We start from the raw sequence: 21,571 nt of genomic DNA, 5'->3' as shown, positions 1-21,571 counted from the left end.
CGGTACCAGGTCTCAAAATGGCCTTTTCCCCCATAGACTCCCATTATAAACTTTGGAGGTTTATAACTCGGCCAGCTCCTTTATTGTGATACTCTGAACAAAGTTTTAAATTGGTGTACCGACTGGCCTTTCGGTTGTCCCGCAGCCCCGCCCCCAAAATACGCAAAATTAAAAAGCTTTTTACAACATGGACATGTGACCTATCAAAACACTCAACAATGAGGGGTACTTCCTCACAGGTATTCTGATGACGTCACATGCTCGTCTCCACTTACCTCCAAATGTTTTGGCACCCTAGCCTTCTATTTACTTGCTTCCAAAAGTAACACTGACCCTTATATACACTCTCCTCCAAAAAGCACCGGTCTTTGCAAATGCTTGCATCGTCAAAGCCAACAGGTTCTTCATTCACATTTTCAGTTACAATAGCAGCAGCCATGACAGGCTCACATTTGCATCAAACCTACTACCATTACCAATGCCATAGCTAGATTAACAACATGCACAAGGACTACTGAATAACATTAATTCAGCACTTATTCCAACTTTTTAATAGTCCTGAATTAAAAACAGTACTCAAGGGCAGTTTTTGAAAGTTTTCCACATTTCTTTATTATTTCAGCTTTTGTAAGAGGCTTGAAATATCATTGACAAAGCATAAATAAAATGATTCATAGGAAGACAAAATCACGAACTTAAATACTTACCTCGAACCCTGGTAAAAATAAAACAAATTGGCATTTACGATGAATTTTAGGGGTAGTATGCAGGCTTTTATCAGATCTGCAGTGAGGTGGTCTTCATTCTAGTTCTCCATAGACATTCTGGGCATTTTTCATGAAAAGATACAACTGAAATTATTACTAACGAAGAAAAAGCATTGGAGAATCATTTCAATTCACTTATCTATTCCAGGTCATGATGAACAGACTAAAATAAAGAAACATTTCTGCTAACTAAAAAGGCAAACATTTACATTAGCATGTTAAAGCCATCAGTAATTTTAACATACCAGTAATTACCATACTAAAGTGTTCCTCTGATGCTTAAGGAAAAAAAATAAAAGTAAACACCATCTAAAGACATGAATGTCACAATTTGAAATATGATTGCTTTGTCTTCAAAAGTCTACACCCAAGCAGAACAGAGAAGCAGCAGAAGTGAAGCAAATGCCAATAGGATTTCTGGGAGAAAGGAGTCTCAGTGAAGGAGGATCAATCATCACACAGTCCTCACTGGCTCCAAGAAATTAAATCTGTGGCTGAAGAGTCAGATCATGGTGATGGTGCTCAACAGCAGGCTCTATGGAGTCTCTGTCACTGAGAAAAATTAAGAAGAGTGATTGTTTGGTAACTTGTGGAGGGGACAGGGGGCAGCTCAGGCACTTTCACTGTCAAGCAGTTGCATCTTCACCAGATGTTCAGGTTTGGCACCTCCTGCATGGTGCTCCCACATCTGCAGGTAGAGACGCTCCAAGTCTATCGTGTACTGCTTGGTGTTGAAAAGTGGGCTGCAGATACGCTGCTTCCATACACGGGATCGTACCTTCTTCAAGCTGCCGGAGAAAACAAAAGACGGGTGTTTTAAATGTGCTACAAATGTTAACAGACACATTGTCTGCCCACACAGAGTGCATTACACACACTGCACCATAGTGGCTCAAGCACTGAAAACTGGTGTGTGCGTGCAAGTGAGGTCTTTGAGTTTGGACTGGTCACTCTTAAATAGTAGAAATAGTAAAAATAGTAAATATATATAAATAATAGCTGTAAGGATGTGAGTTTAAAGAAATTACTAAGGGAGAGGCATCTGCCATTATGTTGTACTATAAGTTGAGAGCTGGAATAGTCATGAGTGAGGATTAATCTCTAAAATATCTCTTCCCCTGCATATGGCATGTTTCTTACAAGCATCAAAAACCTTTAAAAGTTAAGAAAAAGAATAAACCCTTATACACAATGGAAAACAACATCACTGTATTGAATAGTATTTAAATTTTGCTTTGTGTCCTATTTAAGTATTGTGTCAGCTGTACCTGTTTTTAAAGTGCTTAATAAATAAAGTATTATTATTATTATTAATTACTTGGTGACTTACAATTCCATGTCTGTGCCAAGCTTCACAGCCACATCTTCGTATTCCTGGCGACTCTGTGCAATGAGCTCAGGACAGCCAAGACAAGTCAGCTGAGAGGCAGCCACACGGGAGGCAAGTGTCTCACCTAAATGCATCAAATAGAGAAACAGGAAATGGTCAGTCAACAGAGTTCCCATAGCAAGACATACAATGCAGTTGTGTTTATTTCCAAATTATATTTGGGGATCTTATTTTTTAACAGTTTTCTCTGATTTCAACCTCTTGTGTTGTAAATGTACAGTACACAGACCTGGCATTGTGACCATTGGGGTGCCAGCCCAGAGCACATCCATGCCAGTAGTGTGGCCATTGCAGAGAGGAGTGTCAAGGCAGACATCAGCCAGCTGCCCACGTCTCACATGCTCCTCTTTAGGGGCAACAGGGGAGAAGATGATACGGCTGGCAGGCAGACCCATGTTCTGGGCATACTGCTGGATGTTGGGCTCACCCACAGCTGGGAAGCGCAACAACCAGAGAACGCTGTTTGGCACACGTTTCAGAATCTGAAATAACAAAGAGAAAGAATGAGCAATTTACCTACATTTGTACTAGTGACACACAAAAGAATAAAGATTTCCTAAGAAATCTGCCTGGCTGTGCTTACATTAGCCCACATCTGCAGAGTCGGAGGGTCAATCTTGTATAGTTGATTGAAGTTACAGTAGACAATCGAGTCCTCAGGCAAACCATACTGAGAGCGTGTGGTCACCACAATTGTTCTAGGGACCTCTTCTCCTGTGGCAGCCTTGTTATTGATCTTTTGGAAGAGGGGAAATAGTGCAACACAGACTATACAGGTTATAGATGACCATGACATGCAAAGACACAAAGGCAAATGACAGTTCCATAAAACACTGGAAGCTGGTAAGAAACCCAACAGCAACATCCCAATGCCGAAAGCAGATTCCTAAGGCAGTATGTTTTCAAACATTGTATTTAGTGTAGACATTTATTAGAAAGTACCTGAGTGGTTGCTAAGCCATTGCTGACTGTGAAACTATTGATGGTGACTTGGATCTGGCCTTGGTTGATCATGTTTATAATGGCCTCAGCAGCCGTGTTCATTGGGATGACTGGCATGGAGAGGGTTCCGTTATTATCTGTGGACTCCTGGCTATCACACTCCATCTGGAAAAAATCTCATATCATCAAAGCAGTCACCTTAAAAGGCAATAAGGCACAATGTTTTCTAGATGTTCCTCACTTACTTTGATGGCCTTTACATCAGGTAGGCTGTCTAAAAAGGCTTTGAGATCAATTCCATTCAGTATGATGCGATTGTCAAAAATGTGTCCATTGGACTTGAAGTCAATCACAGCCTTTTTCTGAGAATCAAACACAAATGCTCAAAAATGTTCCCTTTGCATAAGACAACATTGTATATAAAACTATTATAGCAGTTAAAAATAAAATCCATAAACTTTCACTTGCCTTAAGGTGTGGGAACATGTTAGCATGATCCCCAATAAAGAAAGTATTAGGCATGTAGGCCATCTTCTCAGAATACTGCTCAGCCAGCTCAGCTGTAGATGTCTCCTTATCGGTAACAATGTAGTCCATGAAGGGAGCTCCACTGGTGCCCGGGTAGCCAAGCCACATCACCTGATGAGAAATCCATTTATTCACCAAAACTTTTAAATACATACATGGTAAGCATATTATTACTGCCAGTTTCTTTATTTTTACCTGAATGGGAGCCGGACGCAAGGCAAACAACTCATTGCGGGCACCCTTGGTATAGCCATTCATGTTGACTAGGATGTGAATTCCATCTTGGTGAATCCTGTCTGCAGCCTTGCCATTGCAGGGAATCTTATTCAATAACAATAACACAGGAATGTGAGCAACTTTATCCTTCATGGAAAATCAGGAACAAATTCAAATCTGATTTTATCATTGCATGTTCTAACCTGGAAGAGATCAGTGAAGTGATGAGCCTCAGCCATCACTTTCACTCGGAAGTTAGTGCCATCATCAGGACTGAGGGCATAGCAGAACACCTGAAAATTGAACCAGGTTAGCATGGTTTGACCACAAATACATTCACAACTAATAGAAACCACGCATATAAGTTAATAAGCTCACCTCAAACTTCTCTGAGTTATGCATGCCAGGAATGGACTGCATGAGATGGGAGGTGGGGTGGTTGCCAAAGTCCGAGCTGACGTAGCCAACACGCAAACGCCCTCCACTTGCTTTCAGGTCCTTAGGATGCTCATAGGCAGGTTTATGAAGAGCGTTGATCTAAAAGACAGTCATAAGATGTAGTCATTTGATGGGAGTCAAATAATTAGATTAAGCACTATCTATTCATTGCTCTAGACGGTTTTAGGTTTCAGACAGAAAACACAGCAAAGCATTTAAAGACACAAAAGTGTGATATAACTACCTTATCCAGGCAGAGGTTGCCATGCCTCTCAGCAATGGCTTTGCGGAAGCCATGGGAAAGAGGATACAACATGCTGTGATGAGGATGAACTGAAGGCAGACGGTTCTTTTCCAACTGGTCAGCCACTATGCTAACCAACTTCTTCATGCGCTCATCGTAATCGGTCCAGTCACACACAATCTGGAAAGAACAACATTTAAAACCTCATGACAATCACCAACTGTAAGCATTAAAACTGGTACCTGAAGAGTAAATAACATCTGTTGCTTGTTTTGGATCATATTACACTCAATTATTTTCAGATAATATTCAAATTTCACAGAAAATAAATGAGACATTTCCCTTTTGTAGGGATGGCAAGAACAGCATTTTACAGGCTTCAAGTACCTGAAATGTTATATATTCCCACTCCATTCATTGCACATATCTGTTTTATTCTTACTCATTTTTCAATATTCACAGATCTATGTTCATTGTTTATTTTCTCTTTCTTATTTATCTTTTAATTGCACCTTCTCTTTCCACAACAAGGAACATTCGTCATTGAACAGTCGTTAAACACATTTCACTACATATCATACCATGTATGTGACAAATAAAATTAGCCGTAATTTTAGATATTCTGTTACTGTTGTAAAATTTATCCTGCAGATGGGACCAATTTAGAAATATTGTCTGCTGAAATAATCTGTGTATGAAATAGCACAAGCAGTCATTTTTGTGACTATTTACTATTTAAATAAACCATTTAAAGCAACAGAAATGCAATAATATAAGTTTAACCAAGTGATAAACGAAGGTACTGCAATGCTGCAAAATATATGCTACGGCTAACAATAAAATGTGCATCAACAAAAATTTAAAGAATTGTACTCATAAAAACTACCCTCTTAAAAACAATAAAATATCAGTATGCATACAAAAAAAAAAGAAAAGAAATTGAATTAACGGGGTTGATATTTAACGGGCCTACCTGCAGGCAGTGAGCAAGATTGCAGTAAGCATCTGGGAAGTCAGGTTTGAGTTTCAATGCTGTGCGGTAAGATGCAATTGCTTCCGGAATATTCCCAGAGTCCTGTGGGCCAAAATGCACATTGCATGACACAGTGCTTATTACCCAGCAGCAAAAGTTCATATATACTTCAATACTTTTATTTGTAAACTACTACACTGGTGGTTTTGGTGGTATGGTGTTTTTTTTTTTAGAGATTCACTCTTGAATAGAAAAAAAAGAAATTAGTTTTTCAGTCAGTATTAAGAAATTACCTTGTGTATTGAGGCCAAGTTACTATGAGCATCTGCAAATGCAGGGTTGATCTGAATAGCACGTGTATAACATTGCAGCGCCCCCTGCACATCCTGCATCTCCTTTAGTGTGTTCCCCATGTTGGAGTAAGCATCAGCAAAGGTGGGGCTGATCCTGTAGATGTACATGGCAAAAGAAAATGCTTAAAAAACTCTAAATCCAACATAAACTCCTCAATTATTGAGCAAAGATAACAGCTTGCCTGATGGCTTCTTTGTAATGCATGAGGGCTTCTTGCAGCTTGCCCTGTTGTTGAAGGACACTGGCAAGGTTGGAGTGGGCTGCAGCAAACTCGGGGAACACCTGTTCGTTCATTCACACACACACACTTTAGAAATCTGCTTCAGAAAAGGGTCATGAGTAAATAGCTACAAAGAGGATGTTAAGAGCCCCAACCTCAAGAGCTTTCCTGTACAGCTGGACAGCCTCTTCAATGTTGCCTTGCTCCCGTTTGATGTTGGCCAGGTTATTGAGCGAGTCAGCATGTGTGGGGCAAAGACGCAGTGCTGTGTTGTAACATTCCTCAGCCTCTGACACCTATGACAGACAGTTTAGTCTTAAACATTACATAGAAACTTTGAATTATTCACTTTCTAATATTCCAAGATATTCCCATTTCTGAAAGAAAACTCATACGTCTTCATGCTGAAATGACTTCATTTACTATGCTGACATACTAACGGTACTGGTGTTTTTAAGGGAAACAGTAATATTAAGCGTGTCCAGTCTGGTTCTGAATATAAGCCACAGTCATAAGTACATCTCCACACTCTGAGTCACAGAAACTGTCTGTTAGAGACTGTTCTAACTTTCTAAATTCTTACTGAACTCTAATCTGAAGTTTCAATTTGTGTAATTACAAAAAAGTAAAGGGGTGGATGTTAACGTTATAGAAAAATTTAGCTGCTTCTCTCTACCTCTGCAAAAATAATACCTTGTGAAGACAGCATATAAATCAGAAAAACATAATGCGGCACTGTACAAAGACATATTTTCTTACATTGCCCTTTTCCTTAAGAGCATTGGCAAGATTGCAATAAGCATCAGGGAAGTGAGGCTGGAGCTCAATAGCACGTCTATAGGTGTCAATGGCCAAGTCTATCAGACCCTGCTCGTAGTACACGCAGGCCAAGTTCCCATGGACTACAGCATGGTTGGGGCTCAGACTGAGGGCTCGCAGATAACCAGCAACAGCTCTGTAAGAAACACAATTGCTGTAAATTTAAACTCAACCAAATGGTGTACTGAAGCATGATGTTACAACAGGGTGAATAAAAATGAACCTTTACCTGTCAAAGATGCGGGCTTCTTTAAGCACGTTGCCTAAGTTTATGTAGGCATCCAAAAAATTTGGATCCAAGGTTACTGCCTACAAAAGCAAACAAACAAACAAAAAAAAAACTAAATTACAGTTGCTTTAATTGAACCAAGGTGCAATTACTTCTGAATTGGAAGCATACTAACCTTCTCAAAATGATGAATGGCTAGCCAGATCTCTCCCTGAGCATTGAACACGCAGCCCAGGTTGCTCCATGCCACGGCAAAGTTTGGCTGAGTCTCAATTGCCTTCAGGTAGCAGGCCTTTAATTAGGTTAACCATGAAAACAACAGAAAAAGAGGGATGGAAAGGAGTAATAGAGCAGATAGAAGAGATGTGGAGTTGAAAAAAGAGATTGAATAAAAAGGAAGAAAAAAAAGGGGTAGAAAAAGAGAGAGAGTTAGTGTCCGTACTCCATAAAGCAAAAAGTGAGTCTACAACGTGGGCTCGCATGCGCGTCATACTGCTGCGCTAAGCTGCATGCTTTTTCCTGCGCTGCGCAAAATGACCAGCACCTTCACTCTGACTGACATTTTTCAGTTATGGTCTCATTATTGGAAGATACAGGATGAGACACTATAATACATAGAAACTGAGCTTCGATATAAAGTGAATAAAGCAAAGGATACCAATGAAAAACAAATTGATACAAAAACCCTGACAGATTTAGCCTGACTGTGGTCACAACCTTAAATGCCTGTGCAGAGTGTAGGTGAAGGTCCCTGTAATGCAGGCGCAAAAATAGCCACACGGGCAGCCATTGTGTTGTGCCACGCCGTGGTCGCACTGTATTTGCTCGCCATTTTTCGCTGCGCTAATGCCGGCTCAGAGCACAGACCACAAACCTAAGCCCAGGTACACCCAAGATCACCAGACTGACACACTCTCTGGATCCAACCAACCCTCAGGAACACAAAAGAGTTTAAGTTTTGTTTGTCCATTAGGGAGTATGGTAGAAATAATACAAATCTATTAAACTGATTGCTTGCCAATAGTGTCCTGTACTGGGTGTTCGGTCCACTGGGTGCCATGCTAGGAGGCTAGCTGGGCAGATCTGTAGCCTACAGGCCGGGGGAGAAGGGAGAGGGGAGCATTTGTTGCTCGCAGGCGCGTTTGAATCGCAATAGAGGGCGTTCTCTCGCTGCGCAACCCATGCGTCGCTGCAGACTCACAGCGCATCATCGGCTCAGCAGAACGCTGCAACTCCAAATCAAGAGGAAAAACAAAATGATAAACCAAAGCAACAGGAAAAAAATAATTAACAAGTAAGAGTTAGAGGGTTCTTACTGTGTTTTTGTTTGCTTACTGCATCCAATCCATATTTCTTTTAATTACTGTGTTGGGCGATGTTAAGGTGTACAGAGAGGTTTTAATTTAGCTTAATTTTTTTTGTCAATTAGTTTCTTTTTCCTCTCCTCTGTTTTCATTTCTTCAAAGGTAGCCACAAGACAGAAGAACTCAGTCATGACGTTTTTGTTGTTGTTTTTTTTTTTTTTTTGCTGGCAGTTACAAACCCGTTACCATATTTTGGGACTTTGTCTGGGGGTAGCGGCCGCAGCTGGAAGAAGAGGAGAGGACTGATGCTGCCCTAGTGTTCCTTTCCGTCGGACCGCACCTACGCAGGAAAAGTGTCACCCACCTGAAACCTTCTAAATAACAATATCAGTGGTGGAAGAAACCAAAAGAGACAAAATAAGAAAACAAGAGCGTTAGTAAAAGTTGACAATCAATACATACTTTTATCTGGATATAAAAAAAAGTAAAAAAATAAAAAATCCAGAAACAAAAGGATAAAAAAAAATAAGATATTCTACGCAATTTTCAATCATGCCATTTAAAGCAATTTCAATTTTAAAGTGATAAGAATATGACAGGATGGGAGAGAAGAAAGGCTTTGTGTTACATTCAAAATGTTTATTCATACTGTTTAAAGGAAGTAAAAGGAGGGAGGGCTAACTGGCTTGATCTTCCCCAAATGAACTGAAAACATGTCCTTAGTAATAATATTAATCATAGCATTAATGGCAACACAAAAGTAAAAAATCATTCCTGACATCATTTTCTTTACTTTTTTTACTCTTACATGGTTTAATACATTGCTTGCTTTATCCTGTCCTGCCTTCTTGAATCCTGCCCAATAGGTAAAGAAAAAAGTCTGTGGTTTAATGATTTGTATCTAGATGAATCCTCAGCTCTGAAATAAAAGAGGTCAATGCTTGTGCTGCGCGTGTAATTCTTTCTCTCTATCAACGCATCTGATGCTTGCAGTGGAGTGCAGATAGGGAGCTGCCTGCCTGGCTCAGGCCAGGGCTACCATCACAGTGTATAATCACTGCATAACATCTAAACCTCCCAGATTCTACTGAGCCAATCTAGGTTTAAAAAAAGGAGAAATAAAAGGAATATTCAGATTTAAATATGGAGCCTGGTTATTGACAAACACTGTGGAGCCCATAAAGGGCATCAGTAAGCTTGGCTGGAAGGTCAGGCAAGCAGCTCTGTGCGCGCACACACCACGGGCCCTGGGCTAGCGCGCGGGGGGTCGGAGCGACAGAGCTGACATGGAGGGGTGCTGAAACCCTGGTGCTCCTCCCCACTCCTCCCCCCTGAGGCAACAAATAAGAGGGCTTCTAACGGACACGCAGAGAAATTTCTCTGTTGACACTGGCTCAAATCCACAATTAATCCAATACACAGTGGTCTAGTTAAGGGCAGGTAAGGCCTTTTTCTTCGTTGGTGGAATACCGGCAATGCCATCCAAAATGAGGTGTGAAAAAAAGCTGATTCACATTTGACAAAAATTAATGAAAAATATCAATGGGTTTGGAAGCCATCTTATTTTCAGCATAGCAAATATCACTAACTTCATATCAAATCCATTGTGTTTTGTTCAAGACCGAGCCAGCATAATCCCTCCATAACTCTAATGAAAAAAGCATAGCATAACAATGTCTGTTTAAAAATTCCCCTTTGGTAAGAGACAAAAGGACCCAGCCTTTCTTCCTGTTTGAAGGGGTACTGACTGAGAAAGTAGATAAGAAGGCAGCACAGAGTTTAAAGACAGCAAAGCAGAAAGAGTGAGAGAGGGCAACAGGACAGCAATGGAGAAAATGTGGGTATTGTGTGTGTTTGGGGGAGGGGGCTTGTTAAACAAAAATTTAAAAAATAAATAAAAAATGTACTATAAAGAGTTCCCTCTAACAGTAGCTATAGTGGCTGGTCTTTCAGGTCTTACATAAGAGCAGCCTGATAGTACGGTACTGGAAGGTGCATCGAGAGCATTGTTACCCTTCGAAACCAATGACACTAGCTGTACTGCCAGGTCTGCTGAACAGTAGATTAAGTGGTGGCATGGGGAAGATATGAAGAACATGTGTAAAGGTATGGAGAAGGAAAGAGTAGAAAGCACCACTTGTCTAGAAAGAAGGTCTTAGTGCTTGTTTGGGGTCAGGGAAGCACTCACTTCCAAAGAACAGCATTTAAAAAAAATGTAAAAAATCTACGAAGGAACTCCAAATTAACTAATATCTAAAGGAAAAAGCAAAGGGACAACATGCACACATAGAAATGTCAAAACAGACCTTTGCCTCTTCCAAACGCCCAAGAGCTTTAAGTAGGTTGCCCAAATCACTGCGTACACAATACAGATCCTGCAACAATTAAAAACATATATTATATTTATTAGGATTTTATTTTAAATCTATAGCTGCTGACCATAATTAATTTGGATTAAATATGCATTACTATTCCTTACCGGGTTGTACTGGAGAGCAGATACATAAGCCTGAACAGCACCCTCCATGTCTCCTGCTGCAACCAAAGCTGCCGCCAGGTTGATGTAGCCATCGATGAAGTCCGGCTTGAGGCGCAACGCATGACGATAATGTTCAATCGCCTCCTGCAACTGACCACGCTCCTTAAATACATTGCCCAGGTTGGAATAGGCCTCAGCAAGCATGGGATTCTGCTTGATGGCCAGAGTGCTGAAGTGAGCAGACCTGTGTTCCAGGAAAAAGTCCAAAAAAATAAACCAAAAGCCAAACATTGGTGCAACAATAAACAACAAGAATCGCGTTTAAAAGATGTAACAGGCTTCAACATAAAAGATCCAACAGACCAAACTGAAAGCACCACTAAAATATCCCCAGCAAGACCAACATTCAGTCTATTCAAAAGTTATGCTGCCCTGCAGTGTTGGTATGGCAACGCATGTAACTTGAATTCAATGGAAAATGTAAGGTCCCTTTTAATGTAAAGAACAGTTGGAAATCACTGCAGCAAGTAAAGATAGATGCTTATAAAAGAGCAGAAGGCTGCCTTGTCTCTCAGCCCAAACAGGGAAAAAAACAGTTCAGCTGTGCCTCATGGAGAGGAAACCAGTACACCAAGAATGTCTTACCTGTCAAGCCTGCGACACTGGAAGTGGATAGAAGAAAGCAGCAGCAGAACCCCAGTATTGTCCGGCTCTTGCCTCCACAGCTGCATGCAGTGGCGCTCTGCCGCCTCAAAATCGCCCGACTGATACTCGCGGTGTGCCAGTTCAGCCAACCCTTGGAAGGAAAGCATACGTTTTGTTGGTTCTGTTGCACCAACACAACCCGAAAGGAGGAGGGGGAAAACAAGATGTTAGCAATAATGGAAATGAGGCAAAAATAAAATGATAAGAACAGAGATGACATAACTATCATGCTCATGAAATATAGGAGTCAAAAACATGCTAATAATGACTGAGTCTCTCAAGGTAGTAAAGTTTTATTAACTTTAGAGAAATTATGTTTGTATTAAAAAGTATCATTCAGAGAAACTCATTCACAGAAGTGAAAAATAAGATTTGAAAAAATATCTTAATTGGAAAAGAATTTAAAGGATGAATTCAGACAGATCTTCTTGTTTTATAGCTTGCTCATGTGTTACAGTTTGCACATTGTGTACTTCTTCCAAAAATCTTCGATCTTCACGTCAGGACGACTTCAAATACTAAACTCATCCTTCAAATAAACAAGATGCAGTTATGGAGGGAGGTGATATGAGAATGAACTTGACAAGAAAAGAAAACATTACTGATACCAAAGAAAGTTTAAAGTCAATAATCAACTCCACTATACCCATCTGAAGAAAAACAAAGACAAACAAATATTTAAGAAGGTTCTGTGTGCTCTTGTATTTGCTTAAGTCTTGACCAAACACCTATGTTAAAGTTTTCTGCAATAGGGAATAAGACGTGTTTTAATGCCATATTTAATTTGAAGCTCGGCCCCTTAGGTATAATAATCATAGAAACCAATACTATTGGCTTTTTTTATTTTTAAAAATGCTTGCTTGCTCCACAGGGTTTATACTCTCATTTTGAGTAAATACCAGCGGCCATAGAAATGGGACAAATAATATCATCAACCACCAAAACTGAAAGCTGAATGATCCTACAAACAGGTGTAGGAGCAAACACAGGTCTGTGGAGTAGGCTGGTCAATAAGACGAGTTATTTCCATGTTGAGTCTATTTACTGAAAGACTTACTTTTTAATTCCCTTTCACTTTGTCCATTTTTGCCTTGCACTTAGATAAGCCTAGAAAATGTCGCTTTGCAGCTAAAGGTATTAGACATAAACATAAAACATGCGCATATACATTAATGAAAAGAATATTTCCCTAATTAGCATCACAGAATAGCACTTAATTGTCATAGTAAACACGAATATAATTTAAACACTGACGAGGATAATCTTTTAGCAACTAACGAACTGTATGTTTGCACATTTTAGACTCAAGAATACATGGGGCTTCAATTGTTAAACATCAGTCAGTTACATTTGTAGAGGCAGAGAAATGTATTTACTACATTCTGTTCAAAATAAATTAGCTTGTTGTCTAGTTTACCTGTGCTGTCGGCCACGTTTCCCACAGAGCTCGCCATCTCTCCTCCTATCTTCTGGTCTTGCAGACTGGCCGTCAGTGTGACAATAAGCTACTATCTCAAATAAATACAACCCAACTGTTACAAGTGGATCCTATTTAATTCAGCAGCAAAAGCCCTGCTACAGCATTTAAAATAAAACTGCCAGGATACTGTAACGTCTTTCTCCTTCTCAAGCTAGCTAGCTAGCAATATTAGCTAAACGAAAACCGGTTCATTCAAGTCATGAGCACAAACCAAACACCAAGTTGAATAATTTTTGCTTATTTTGCTGTATAATAACACGCGCTATCGTACACCCAAGCCGAAATATAACTGCAAGATTTGTGAAAATCGAATGTTCTAGTTCTTATTCTTTACCATAGCACATTCCGCTAACAACGTCCTATAACAAAATGGCGGAAGGCCGGTCTACTTTTGTTATAAAAACTAGGTCCACATCTGACCCATTAAAAGCATACTTTAGTACATAAACAAAATATTTATATAGTTAGAAACTGAATACATTGTTTACGGTGAGTTACTTAAGAAAGTCTTGAAATCTAGGTTATAAAAGAAAATTTATTGGGTATAGTGCGGCGGAGGCACACGGCAAAAGTTGTGCTTAGATTAAAGTTGTATTATTGCGCACAACACTGCGGCAAATCAAGCAGGTGCCATGCGAGATTTAAGGGGGTGAGATTGTATACCACAAGCCGACCACTTTAACTCACATAGTACACCTCTCTCTCTCTACTGCAAGACAAGTAGGAAATGTACAGGTGCATCTCAATAAATTAGAATGTCGTGGAAAAGTTCATTTATTTCAGTAATTCAACTCAAGTAGTGAAACTTGTGTATTATATAAATTCATTACGAGTAGTTTGTCTTTGGTTCTTTTAATTGTGATGATTTTGGCTCACATTTAACAAAAACCTACCAGTTCACTCTCTCAAAGTTAAAATACTTAAGACCAATAAAAAAAACATTTGTAAAAAAAAATGTTTAAAAAAAAACATTTTTAGTGAATTGTTGGCCTTCTGGAAAATGTTTATTTACGGTACATGTACTAGGTTGCTAGGTTGGGGCTCCTTTTGCTTTAATTACTGGTGATCAGTCTGTGGCACTGCTGAGATGGTATGAAAGCCCAGGTTTCTTTGACAGTGGCCTTCAGCTCATCTACACATTTTGGTCTTTTAGTCTCTTTTCTGGGGAGTTTGCTGGCCAGTCAAGCCACCAACACTATGGTCATTTAACCAGCTTTTGGTGCTTTTGGCAGTATAGGCAGGTGCCAAATCATGCTGTAAAATGAAATCGGCATCTTTAAAAAGCTGGTCAATGGAAGGAAGCATGAAGTGCACTAAAATGTTCTTGGTAAACAGGTGCAGTGGACCAACACCAGCAGATGACAAAAAAACAGTGGACCAACACCAGCAGATGACATTGCACCCCAAATCAACACAGACTGTGGACACTTAACACTGGACTTCAATCAACTTATGCTATGAGCTTCTCCACCCTTCCTCCAGACTCTAGACCTTGGTTTCCAAATGAAATACAAAACTTGCTCTCATCTGAAAAGAGGACTTTAGACAGTTTTTCTTCTCTGTAGAAGAGCAAAGATGCCTCTGATGTAGTCTGTGGTTCAGGAGTGGCTTAACAAGAGGAATATGACAAATGTAGGCAAATTCCTTGACCAGTCTGTGTTTGGTGGCTCTTGATGCTTTGACACCAGTCTCAGTCCATTCCTTGGGAAGTTTACCCAGGTTCTTGAATCGATTTTGCTTGACAAGCCTCTCAAGGCTGCAGTTCTTTCGGTTGGTTGTGCATCTTTTTCTTCCACACTTTTTTTTAGACTCAATTTTCTGTTCACATACAGCACTCTGTGAACAACCAGCTTCTTTGGCAATGAATGTTTGTGGCTTACCCTCCTTGTGAAGGGTGTTAATGATTATCTTCTGGACAACTGTCAGATCAGCAGTCTACCCCGTTATTGTGTAGCCTAGTGAACCAAATTGAGAGACCATTTTGATGGCTCAGGAAACCTTTGCAGATGTTTTGAGTTAATTAGCTTATTGGCGTGAGATATTGAATTGGTGGGTTTTTGTTAAATATGAGCCAAAATCAACAACAATTAAAAGAACCAAAGACTTAAAACACTTCAGTCTGTGTGTACTGAATTTATATAATACACAAGTTTCACAATTTGAGTTGAATTACTGAAATAAATTAACTTTTCTACGACATTTTTATTTTTTGAGATGCACCTGTAGATTTCCTAGTTGTCTTGAGTGAGAGAGAGAGAGAGAGAGAGAGAGAGAGAGATGTAACTTGTGAGTTGCTCAAATATTTATATGAGAACTGTGCGAGACAGTGAATAAGAACAAATAAGAACCCCTATACATGTGTAGTTTACCGTGTACAACTTCTTAAGAGTTATCTTCAACAACCTTCTTGTTAAAGTTTCGTTTCCAATTAATTAGACTGCTGGGTTCTGTCAAAAGGTGAATGGCACATAGTTGGTGTCTTAGACCAAGATTAGGTCGCAGAAAAATAATTTAGATACTCCACTTATTTAAATTTCTTTTCTGGCCACATGAGGCTGGACATTGTCATGCACCAGGAGGAACCAAGGGCCCACTGCATCAAGTGTAAGGTCTGACAATGGCTCTGAGGATTTCAACCCAATACCACTGGCTAGCTCATTGAGGTCTGTGTTATCCTTCAAGGATATTCTCTTTCCCAGATCAGCACTGACCCACTGCCAAACTGGTCATGCTGGATGATGTTGCAGGCAGCATGACATTCCCCACAGTATCTCCAGACACTTTTACATTTGTCACATGTGCCCAGTGTGAATCTGATCTCATAAACAAAGTGAAAGGTGTGGCAATGGCAGACCTGTCAATTCTAGTCTTCTCTGGGAATTGCCAATTGAGCTGTGATCACAGGTCCCACTAGAGGATGTCAGGTCCTTATGCCACCCTTATAAAGTGAGTCTGTTTCTGACAGTTTGGTCAGAAACATGCACACACCAGTAGGTCAATTGGTAGGGCTCTGGCAGTGCTCCTCCTGTTCGTCTATACCCAAAGGAGTAGATACTAGTCCTGCTGCTTAATTCACTTTCATCAGGGCATTAAAGCTTTGTCAACTCAAATGCAATGGAATGGCAAACTATGTTCACTATATTTAGGTAAAAGCATGGGTTACCCAGAACTGGAAATGTGAACCACTGAGTGCCAAATACTTTAAACCCTATGAATAACATTTATTCAAATTTACCTTTATTTAAAACCATATACCAGAATTATTTCATTTTGATGTGTAAACAATTTTTATTTGGGAATTCCCTCTTTCAGTCAACAAGGAGGAATGTGTGATAATACTATAAATCTATTTCTATTAGATTTTTATTCGATTGCAAAAACCCTAAATACGATTAGAGGTCATAGCAACAGACCCTCTTTGTTGCAATTTAAAGTAAGCAAAAGGTGGTTAAGGAAAAGTCATTGTCAAAGCAGTTGAGTGATATCATGGCCAGCAATTTAGCAATTCCATCTGATGTGCATGCCTGTTCCTGACCAGGCTAGGATGGTCTTCTCTCTTTTGATGTGCCAGTGTCATTTTTCCAAAACATCAGTTTACATGGATATATTTTAGAAATAAAAACAAACCAAAATCATCTGTTCATAGGAATGGAATCAGGTGTGGCATCTGCTTAACTGGAAGCAAAATCTGTAGCTGCAGCAGAACTTTGTGCATAGACATGAAGACCTACAGTAAGAGCCATGTGATACTCCTGGTTTAGGTATAATGATGAAATTTTGTTTTATTACTAGAATGAATCCATATACATTTACCAAGCAGTCAAACCTGACACTGGTCTCAACATATTTAAACAAGATGGGTTTAACAATACTACATTTGTATTGTTTATGAATGAATTTACCTTTAGATGGTCAACATGACATTACATTCCTACATTTCAAGGCCCAGCTAATATTCCACAGACACTCCCACAAAAAATATCAAGGCCCAGCTAATATTCCACAGTCACATCTAGAAAAAAATACAAAAAACAAATATGTTATTACTTGCATCAATAAAGGCAGCCATGGTTATTCTAGCCTATCTGTGTAAAGGTATTTTATGAAGTATTTTTTCAGAGGAACTTACAGCCATTTGGAGAGTCTTGGACTTGTTTGAACACAACATTATTTTAGTAGCTGCAATTCAACACAATGCTTGTTTTCTCATAGGCAACCTCCTTTTTAATTATTCACTTATAGCACAAGAAGGCTGTAATCAAGTTCATCACACAATTCCTCTAGATTTTTCATTTCTTACTTCTTCCCAAATGTTTTCAGGGCCCTCAAGTTTTGAAGACAGGCAAGCATGACATCTCCACCCCATCCTTTTTTAGGGTCATGGTTGTTTCGTTTTGAGGTTTTGTTCAAACGACCATCGAAAATACCCTCGCTAATGAATGTTTTTTTCATTGGTTGTTGTGTTAAATCTTACCCAGATAGTGCTATTTTGTGATTGGCTATTGTGTAGACTCTTTTTTTTTTTTTTTTGGATTGGCTGATAAGTGTCAGGCTTGACTAAGCGGTGCGGACTGATACATTTTGGGTGCTGCGGCATATTAAATACATGTATATGATAAATAGTCCCAAAGTTTTTCTGCGTGAGAAATAGGATGTGTGGCAGGAGAGCGTGACAAAAGACCGAAATGAGTGATTGTCACACTCAATGCGTGACACTTGACAGCCCTGTGTTTTCTATCGAACTCAGATCCCTGGGAAGGCCACTTGATAAGGCCACTGGGAAGGCCACTGGATAACACTCATTGTCATGTTCACAAAACAGTCTGACATTTGCTTTGTGACATGATACATTATCATAATTTAAGTAGCAATTTGAATATGGGTAAAATGTGGTTATTTCAGCTACAATACTCATTGAAGTGATAATTGTGTAATTTGTAGAAAATCAAGAACAGAGGCTCCCCTACTTTTTGTTGTTGTTTGTAACAATTTTACAATTTAACAATTTTTAAGGCTCCCCTACTTTTTGTTGTTGTTGTTTGTAACAATTTTACAATTTAATTTTACAATTTAACAATTTTTAAAACTGTTCATAGAAATGCAGCTTATAAATCCCACCTCTAGATGGCTCTGTAGGGGACAATGGTCACATAAATTATGCTTTGACAAAGCAAAGAAGTGTCATTAAACACAAAGCCTAAATCTTTGCTATTCATAAGTCTATTCACTATTCGTCTCTTTTTCTTTATTGATATAGTGATCTAGCCAGACTATGACCTCCTTGGTCCGAGCGAGTAACAAATTTGGATGGATTGGCCCTCTTGCTTAACTTTATATATAAACTTTGTATTTATATATAAAAAGATTGATGAAGGGTTAGTAGAAAATTTTACAAAATCAGGGGTGATAACCCAGTCTGTGAGTGAAGAGGTTGAGAGAAAAATGTATAGGGTCAGTCAGTAGGTCCATAGTCACTGTAGGTAGTATAAAACAGCAGACTGATGTTAATGGGAAGCACAACTCTAAGATGCACACAGAAATGTAGGTCATTCGAGAGGCCATTCACAAATTCCTCAAAATTGTAGAGAAAGCTGCAGTGTCCCTTGGAGCAAATACTCAACAGCCAGCAGATACTATGGTTGCTGGTTACAGCATGTAACTAAAGGCAGTGATATTTGTAGTCATTGTTTCCAATGTGGTAAAACAGGACACAGCTGTGGGTTGCCTTTTGAAAACCAGTTAAAATCTAAAAGGAATAAGGTCACTGGGGAGGGACCAACAGTGACCAAAGAAAGTCTTGCATTCCAAAATCCTGTAAATGCAGCCTAAGACAAAGCCGAGGCCACCCAGAGAACACAGAAGAGATGGCACAAAAACAGAAAAATGAGTAGTAAGGTTAATTGGCAGACACTGTATGTATGATCACTTGCCATGTAAACGGTGCCTGACTTCAGATGCTCTTAAAACAGTGGGGCCCAAGTCAGAATTGTTGAAAATTAATGTTAAAGTTATGTCAAACACCAGTGTGTATACAGCCTCATGCTTAGAGGATGGAAGATTGTGAAAATGGTGCATTTTTGTGTCCAACTCAGCTCAGTGCAACAGATGAGGAGTTTTGAACAGAAAAAGAGCACAATCATTGAAGAGCTAGAGAAAAGTGGCACCCACCTGTAGATCTAGCACGAATGGAGCAGCAGCAGAATGTATGGCAAATTTTGTTTGAGGAATATGATGTATTTACCAATAACGAGGGAGACATTGGGTGAATACAGTTTATAGTATACATTACCCTGCAAACTGGGTGTATACAGTCTTCACTTTAAAATCTTGTGGATAACATTCCAGTTCAGAAATGCTATAACTCTATCAAAACCTTGTATAAGAAAGTTAAGGAATATGGCTGCCTGAAAACATGGAGTAAATGTCTGTCCAAAAAAAATGTGAGCTCTTTAAAAGTAAAGGTATGTTGGCCTCTTGGTGACGGGAGGGAATATAAATAGACTCTCAAGACTTGGAAGCTGTGAGAGCATTGAAAAGTAAGGATCATTCATCCAAGACTTTTCTGGTCTTGCAAAACCTGGCAGTCAGACCACCCAGGCCTTGCAGCGACATAAAGGCAATCCAAGAAAGAGTGATAAAGGAAAGCTACCCTCCCGAACCGCTATTACTTGGATGACACAGAACATTAAGTTCTTAATTAACAACCAAGTTTGTGGAGGTGATAACCAGCCCACCGATACTAGCTTACCCAGATTCTGAACTGCCATTTGTCCTGCACACAGACACTTCCAACAAAGTTATGCTCTGTGCCTAGCCAAATTGCAACATATTCATAAGAAGGACCCTTCAATGAGTTCTTTCTCCAGGATCACCCCTGAAAATATCAAGATGGCTCAGAGTGGAAAAACCCAACAAACATGACAAGTATCAGCTACAAAAGAAAACAATAAATGAAATAGACTGGAAGTGGAGGATTGGATACTGTACCAAGTAACTGGACAATGCAAACAACTGGCACAAACAACAATGCAAACAACTGGCACTTCCCCAAAAGTTTAAAACCAGCATGCCGAAAATGCTGCATAATGACCCTTTATGCAGAAACACATTAAGGAGTTTAACATGTCCCTGCATTAAGCTAAAGCATTATCATGTCCATCAAAGGGCACCAATGGGATCCATTTCTTGTGAGTGTAGATTTCACCTTTAGCCCAGTAAAGGTGGTTATGAGTATATTCTCATTCTCATGGACCATTTCATCAGACATATCCAACGAAGGATATATCTGGTAAGACTGCCAAGTTTTCCAAGGCTTTATTGCCTGCTTTGAATGCAACAGCTGTCAGGGATTGCACACTCACAAACCACTCCATACTACACACAAGGCAACCCAGTAGAGAGACGACACCAGACACTCCTTCCTTGTGCACCCTGGAGGAAGAAAAGAAGAGTGACTGGAAAGAACACTTGGCCCAAATTGCACCAGCCATGAAGGGACTGGTTACTCTCCATTTCTCCATGTTTGCCTGTCGACATACTGCTCAACCTGACAAAGGAACCTGGGTATTCAAACCCCCAGGTCTTTGCACATAAGTAAAGAATCAAGAATGAGACAAGCTAATATGATTGCACTTCCAAACAGCCAAAATTCTTCCTCCAAAGGAAAAAAAAAATACTATGCTGGTATAGGCACCATCCTTCAAACAGGTGACCAAGTTCTTGTTAGGAATCTGTCTGAGCAAGGCAGTCCAGGGAAATTACATGCTTATTGGGAGAAGAAAGCACACTCAGAGATGGCCCATTGTACAAGGTCCAGTCAGAGACAGGAGGTAAGACATTGTGTGTTCCTCACCTCAACCACTTATTGGATAATGAATTGTTAATGAATTGCCCTTAGAGGAACCAGTGACAAGACAATGTACCAGACAGAGGAATGCCCTAAGACAGGAACCTCAGACATGGAGGAATCTACCTTGAACCTGCTACCCTGCTACAAATGAGTGTAGTGACTATGTTCCTTTAGCATTACGGAACCACTGTGACCTCTGCCCACCTGCTTGTGAGTTCTACCCAGTGAGTAGGTCTGACCAACAAGAGCACCAGGTCTATGAGTTTAAACAGGAGAGTGCGATCCAGCAAAGCCAAAATACAGGGTCAGTGACTCCAGCCTGGGATCAGGAGGAATGTGTTAGAAACAGAAGTCATGTAGAGAATGAAATAGTCACAGAGGAGATAAGGTCTCAGAGGGTTACAAGGCCAAAAGAAATGTTTATGTATGACACTTAGATTGTATGAACAGGTAGACCATTTTCTAGACCTTGGAGAGCAAAGGAAAAATCCCATTGGGTAGAGCAACCATACCATATGTGGACAAAATTGTTGGTAACTTTACATTAAAGAAAAAACCCACAATGGTCACTGAAAAATGTATACTGACAAAATTAATAATAGATAAAAATTTACTGAAAGCTGACTAATGAAAA

General features: G+C 39.7%; 1 protein-coding gene across 3 annotated transcripts; it reads right to left on the bottom strand.

Moving 5' to 3' along the window:
- Nucleotides 1-583: 583 nt before the first annotated feature.
- Nucleotides 584-13,462, bottom strand: LOC113647732 (UDP-N-acetylglucosamine--peptide N-acetylglucosaminyltransferase 110 kDa subunit). Of its 3 annotated transcripts, none has more exons than XM_027154619.2 (22): nt 13,026-13,462; nt 11,549-11,729; nt 10,904-11,147; nt 10,731-10,799; nt 7,296-7,412; nt 7,121-7,200; nt 6,832-7,027; nt 6,228-6,368; nt 6,034-6,134; nt 5,792-5,945; nt 5,499-5,600; nt 4,526-4,705; nt 4,222-4,380; nt 4,047-4,136; nt 3,823-3,948; nt 3,568-3,738; nt 3,345-3,461; nt 3,100-3,264; nt 2,741-2,893; nt 2,387-2,639; nt 2,098-2,221; nt 584-1,555 (listed from the first exon to the last, which is right to left on the bottom strand). In XM_027154619.2, the coding sequence occupies exons 1-22, from the start codon at nt 13,060-13,062 to the stop codon at nt 1,378-1,380; spliced, it is 3,138 nt and encodes a 1,045-aa protein (XP_027010420.1). In that variant the 5' UTR covers nt 13,063-13,462; the 3' UTR covers nt 584-1,377. The 3 variants fall into 3 exon arrangements, with proteins under 3 accessions (XP_027010420.1, XP_027010421.1, XP_027010422.1); XM_027154620.2 differs by having other exon boundaries at nt 11,549-11,699; XM_027154621.2 differs by lacking the exons at nt 10,731-10,799; nt 10,904-11,147; nt 11,549-11,729; nt 13,026-13,462 and adding an exon at nt 8,671-10,674.
- Between the last annotated feature and the right edge of the window lie 8,109 nt (nt 13,463-21,571).

This window comes from Tachysurus fulvidraco, chromosome 17 (genome assembly GCF_022655615.1).
Source record: "Tachysurus fulvidraco isolate hzauxx_2018 chromosome 17, HZAU_PFXX_2.0, whole genome shotgun sequence".
Classification (NCBI taxonomy): domain Eukaryota; kingdom Metazoa; phylum Chordata; class Actinopteri; order Siluriformes; family Bagridae; genus Tachysurus; species Tachysurus fulvidraco.
Note: the sequence above shows the minus strand (reverse complement) of the source record. Positions and strands in the feature narration are given on the sequence as shown.